Below are 5,428 nucleotides of genomic sequence, written 5' to 3' on the forward strand. Positions count from 1 at the left end.
ATGGCAGCTCCAATTTTCCATTCGTATTTTTTCCCGGACGATCTGTCTAGCCTTCAGCCTGTTTCAGTGTGTTTTTTGTGGCTTCTAATCTCAATGTTACTAACTCAGTTCTTTCAGGGCAACCTCACTCTCTTACAGAAGCCTTTCTGTTTTACAGGATATCTAGCGATTGGGCCTCAACCAGTCCTCTATGCACTCTATGTAAGTATTATTTGTATTCCTTCAGAGTTTTTAGTGTCTCATCGTGGGCTGCAGTGTTCAGCTACGCGCCTCGAGGCTGTAGGTGGTTCATTTTGTGGGCGTCGTATACTGATTTTTTTTATAGCTCAAGTCGCATGTCAAAGTCATAGCTTATGTGTTGCCGATCAATTCTCACAATTCACTATGGGAACCGTGCATGGAGGTACCTATATTCATCAAGGTATTCAGTTGCTCTGGACTGCACTCCGCCCTCCCACTGATATGTCTTGTAGAATCTTTATTCGCCCGACGACCCGCCCATGAACTTGGACTTGAACGCCCTCTGGTCAAGGCTGAGCGACGATGGTACCCTTCTACATGTGTATACATGGGTGAGCTCACTTTGCAATCTTAAAGTTATCTCGTTTAACAACGTCAAAGCCTTTGTTGGGCAATGGGCATAACACTGTTATCGTTGAAGCTCTATTTCCGTTTGGACACCAACCCCACTCTGAAGCTTATCCCGAGTTTGATAGTGATGCTCTCGCAGAAATGTCGAACCTGCTGGAGTCGTATCACGCAGGTTCAGTTGTCCCTGATTCTTCTGGGGCCTCATCAATTGTTCCAGACTCTTCCGTGGCCTCATCGGTTGTGCCAGAGTCTTCCAGGCTCTCACTTATCACATGCAGTCGCGATGATACCCAACCAGAGGACACACAAACCCATCCTGACACGAACAGCTTGCAGGATATCCAGCTCAGGTATCCACAATGGAAAACTGTTCTGGTTCGTGTGCAGATTCTCATCAGAGTTGCTATATCGTGCGGGGAGTACAGGAACCCGTTCTTACTCACTCAAACAGCTAGTGAGAAAGTTATTTTCATCGCCGACCTTTTCAATCAAAGTCTGGCTGAAGTCGGAGAAACTCGCACAACCCTGTGCACTGGTCAGTAACTCATTGATCTACTATGTTCCGTAGATACTGACTCTTCTCTAGTGAGGTCGGCTGATGATGAGTTCGAAGTGACAGAAGAAGCTATATTGGCGATGGTATGTTTTCTCCGTCATCTCTATTTACTTGTCTGACCTTGAGTAGGCCGGTAAATGGGTGTCGATGTTGATTTCTGAGATCAAACGATTAGCGAAAATTGCAATCTCAGATCCTCGACCATTCCTGGGCTTTGCCCTCGCAGAACTGTGCCCCCAGGCACTACTCATTGAGAGATGCGTGGCCCTGCTGCAACACTTCCTGCTTCCAGATTCGGCTCGTTTGCCAATTGCGGTCAGTCTTTTGAGTTAGCTTTGGTTGTCAGGATCTTATTGCTTTACCATGCAGGACAATGGCTTTGCGTGGTTTATCAGAAAGGAGATCTCGAAATCCCTCGTTTTTCATCTTGTATTCCGGCGTAGCGTATCAGCCCATACACCAATAATAATGGCTGACTTTGCGCCGGATATCTTCAGGAACGTTCCACACCCACCCGCAGAGATGTTAGCATTTGTGGGGGCCTCCGTAAGTTCTACTCTACGAGCTTTTGTTCATCTAATCAATCCTGTTGTATTAGTGTTATAGCGCCATCATCCAATGGTTGACGGATATTTTGAAGAAGATGTCAAAAGAGGTGGAGTCCTCAACTATCAACCTATCACTATATCCGCCGGTCAGTGAGATATATGACAAACTCCTTCGGGTGGTTGTTCTCCTATTGGCACAGGAAGACGACCCAGAACACCTGGCATTCGTGAGCTGCATAGCAAGCTTTTGTAACATCATGTGAGTTTACATAAGTTCGTCTCTATACTAGTAGCTAATGGGGAATGCCTCCCGCAGTGACACTGACATTTATCGGATTACTCGTAAATAACCCTTCCAAGGAAAATTGCCTTCCATATTTTGTCCGCTGGTCTGTTTGCAAATGTACAGCGCTTTGTTGTGTTGTTAACTTCCTGCGATATCTTAAGAATAAGATCCCAAAGCCCAGCACCATCACACGACTAAGTCAGACCAAGGAACATAGTACGCACTATATGTATCAAAATCTCTCGTAACATATTGAGTCGCTTACGAACGTTGCACAGGCTTTTTCTGACTTCTAAACAAGGAATTATGCTGTATGATGGCATTGTTCATCGGCGCATATGATTTTCATCTCCAAATAGTTTTTTTATAGACCGCTACAATTGCACAGCCACCACTGAGCAAAGCTGTTGATCGGCTTGCAGACCGCTATCCCATAGCCGCTGCCAAACCTTCTTGTATGTAAGCCCTCAACAATTGTATGGACCTCCCTTTAACCCTTTCTTACCACTCCCCTTCAGCATGTTAAATAGTAGTTCATCGTGTCTTCCTACCCTCATCACTCCTTTGACAAAGCACATTCTTGAGATCAAACAGACCAAGAATGCCCTCAAGTCTTGGCTCCAGAAACAGGGATGTGAAATTGTCAGTGGGTTTCCATATTTCCGTGATGGTATCCTACGACATCAACTTCAGCTTCCAGATTCCCTCTTCATCACGGTTTCCGTGCTATTTGCATGGGTCGACCCCCTTGACCTCATAGCTGTCCTACAAGTGAGCCTCAGAGTGGTTGCAATGGAAGAGCTCTTCCAGCAAGAAGAGCTCACTTGTGTTTCATTCCTTCTGCAAGGAGGGCGATGCTACATGGAGGAGAGGATGTATTGTGCTCAGATGGAAGTCACTTTATTCAATAAAGCCATTGCGAACTTGTGCGAAGAGTTTAATGTGAAATGTCGCCCATGTAAGCCATACTGCTTAAGAAATGACGCTTGATTTTGAATTTCCTCCTAGCTCCAGCACCCCTGCCAAAGTACACTGGCACCATAAGTGCATGCCAAACACCCCGCTCGGACGAATTTGAAGGCTTTCGGCTTCCAACTGCTGTGCATCTCAAATGCCAGCAATGGCTTTCCTCGTCATCGGAATTCCTAGTAGATTTCCCGCAAATTCAAGAAATTCCTCAGCTTTACGAAAGCCTCTTAAGGGTAAGCGCTATTCATGCTACCAGAGACTCTGTATTCTAATGATATGCAGCCCAATGATCGGCTTCTTTCGCTTCCTTTCTTGATGAAGTCTTGGGTTGATAGCGTCACATATCGCGCCTACATCAGCACATCATCTGCCAACTGTGCAGACACCAAGCTCCTAGGTATTGGCATTGGCGATAGCTTTAAAGCAAAACATGAGAAAACCCCAGACGTTCTGAAATCTGATTTCCACATTTTAGAGTTGAAGAAACATTGCGCACAAGCCGAAGTGGAGATGTTTTCTGAAGTGATATCACGCACTATGGGGTTCCGGTTGACTGAGGATGGTGAGCTTGCAACTTTCCTTGAAGTTTCATGCTAAGATAAATGTAGGCACGTGCTCATCTCATGGCTCTGATGGGACATATAAATCATGTCTACCTGACAACTCTTTTGAGGATTGATTTGATGGTTTTTCAACATCATCTGGATCCTCCAATGCCTCTGCGCTCTATTGAAACTCTCCTGTAGTTGCACATTGCCCACTTGAGGTGGATTGTTGTAATGGTATTTGTACATGAACTTGATCTACGCTATCTGTACCACCTTTGCCGCCATTTTTATCTACTCAATTACTGATTAGCATGTGTCTAGTGTCCGTGCTTCTGACAAGTTTTTGTATCATTCCGAAACATAATGTTATGATGGTCCTGGAGCGGGGTTCTTGCATGTCGAGGCGCAAATGTTGGGCCCGTTGCATCTGTCTACGCCTACGTCTATATACTCTACCTCTGAATAGCATCGCTCTATTTTGGATACCAAGCTACCCCCCTATTTCAATACCAGAATCCATTCCCCGGTATAGAAAGCAGCTCCTCGACGTCATTTGTGCTCGCGCACAATATGAAGCTAAGTCTATCCGTACTCTCTGCCTTCAATCCTTCTGATGCAGTTACTCTGGTTGGGATTGTAATTTAGATACTCTCCGACCCCTTGTGGATTCCATCAAAAACAAGCCAATTTTCGGTCTTGCCAATGGCCATCTCAATTTGGAGGTAAGCCCGGGATTGCACTTCTTCCGTGACTGTTTATCTAATTGTACAGTATAGCGGCACTTGGTTGCGGACTCTCTCCCCGACATGAAATGTGCCATCTGACTGTCTTCCAAGGCTACTGGATAGAGATTCTGAAGATGGTACTAGTGTCGTCATCATATCATATTTTTCAACTGTAAGTCCCTCATAGCTCTTTTTGTCAAGATCTTCTTTCTTATGAAATAAAAAGTGCGTTCATTGCCCCAACAATAACTCCTGTTGCACAGCAAATCGACTCGTGCCACCGCACGTGCGCAATCGGAACATACTGGTACAATCTTCGAGCATATAGGACAGTCTGTATTAGATCTTCATGTTCAAGCAGCTGACCAAGGTTTCTTTCAGTGGGACTGCAACTTCTCGAGTGTTTTGTCAAGTAAGGTGAGGATCATGTTGATGCCTTGATCACACTGACGAATCCAATATCTGAAACTTATCCTGTGCAGGTCGAGGGTCATTCCTTGGAAGACGTGTTTTAATATTGCCATCTACGGAGTGTTCTTCTGCGCCATCATTGAACCTACTTGCAGTCACTGCCTGTATGCTCGCATGATTTCTTTGTTCGAATAACTAACTTATCATCACCTGCAGAGTATATGTGAATGACATTGTCAATAGTCGCTTGAAAGCACATTTCCTTCCCCAGCTTATTGAAGGTGATGCAATACATTGAAAGTTGTATCTACATTAAAACTATAACAGTATTTGAGGCCAGTATGCGTGTGGATGTGTCTTCGATGTAAGTATATATCTTTGTTAACTTCTCAATACTTTGTCGTATGCTTTCCTAGATTGTTACATGATATTTCCCGTGGGGAACCACTTTCTGTCGGATGTACAAGGTTCATCACTCTTATAGGGTTTATTTCACACCGCTCGCACCACCATTGCCCTGTTTTTGCAAGTAACTGTTTTGATGGATGCGGTATTGCACAAACCTAGCCTTCTTGGCTGGATTTCTGGCCCGCTTCAAAATATGGCCCAAGACAGTCGGGGCATCAAGAAGTTTAACTTCAAGCCCAAACACGTTCGTCCTCTCACTCTTTGCAAACGAGCAAAGTTAATTTTCTCTTAGGCTATTCAACTCTTGGGGGAGACATAACTCATTCCAAGCTCGTGGCCTCGTGATATCACAGTTCTCACTGACCACTGATGGCCTCAGCAAAAGT

General features: G+C 44.9%; 1 protein-coding gene across 1 annotated transcript; it reads left to right on the top strand.

Annotated features, from left to right (window-relative positions):
* Window positions 1-3,629, top strand: HD556DRAFT_1443778 (uncharacterized protein; the record flags this gene model as incomplete). The annotated part of the gene is made up of 16 exons (XM_041306674.1): window positions 1-66; window positions 118-201; window positions 256-279; window positions 326-421; window positions 474-572; window positions 622-1,126; window positions 1,178-1,230; window positions 1,277-1,462; window positions 1,517-1,693; window positions 1,746-1,841; window positions 1,896-1,922; window positions 2,352-2,440; window positions 2,500-2,939; window positions 2,990-3,183; window positions 3,233-3,512; window positions 3,559-3,629. The coding sequence occupies 16 exons, from the start codon at window positions 1-3 to the stop codon at window positions 3,627-3,629; spliced, it is 2,487 nt and encodes an 828-aa protein (XP_041159800.1).
* Between the last annotated feature and the right edge of the window lie 1,799 nt (window positions 3,630-5,428).

This window comes from Suillus plorans (assembly GCF_016647745.1).
Source record: "Suillus plorans strain S12 chromosome Unknown HD556scaffold_31, whole genome shotgun sequence".
Classification (NCBI taxonomy): Eukaryota; Fungi; Basidiomycota; class Agaricomycetes; order Boletales; family Suillaceae; genus Suillus; species Suillus plorans.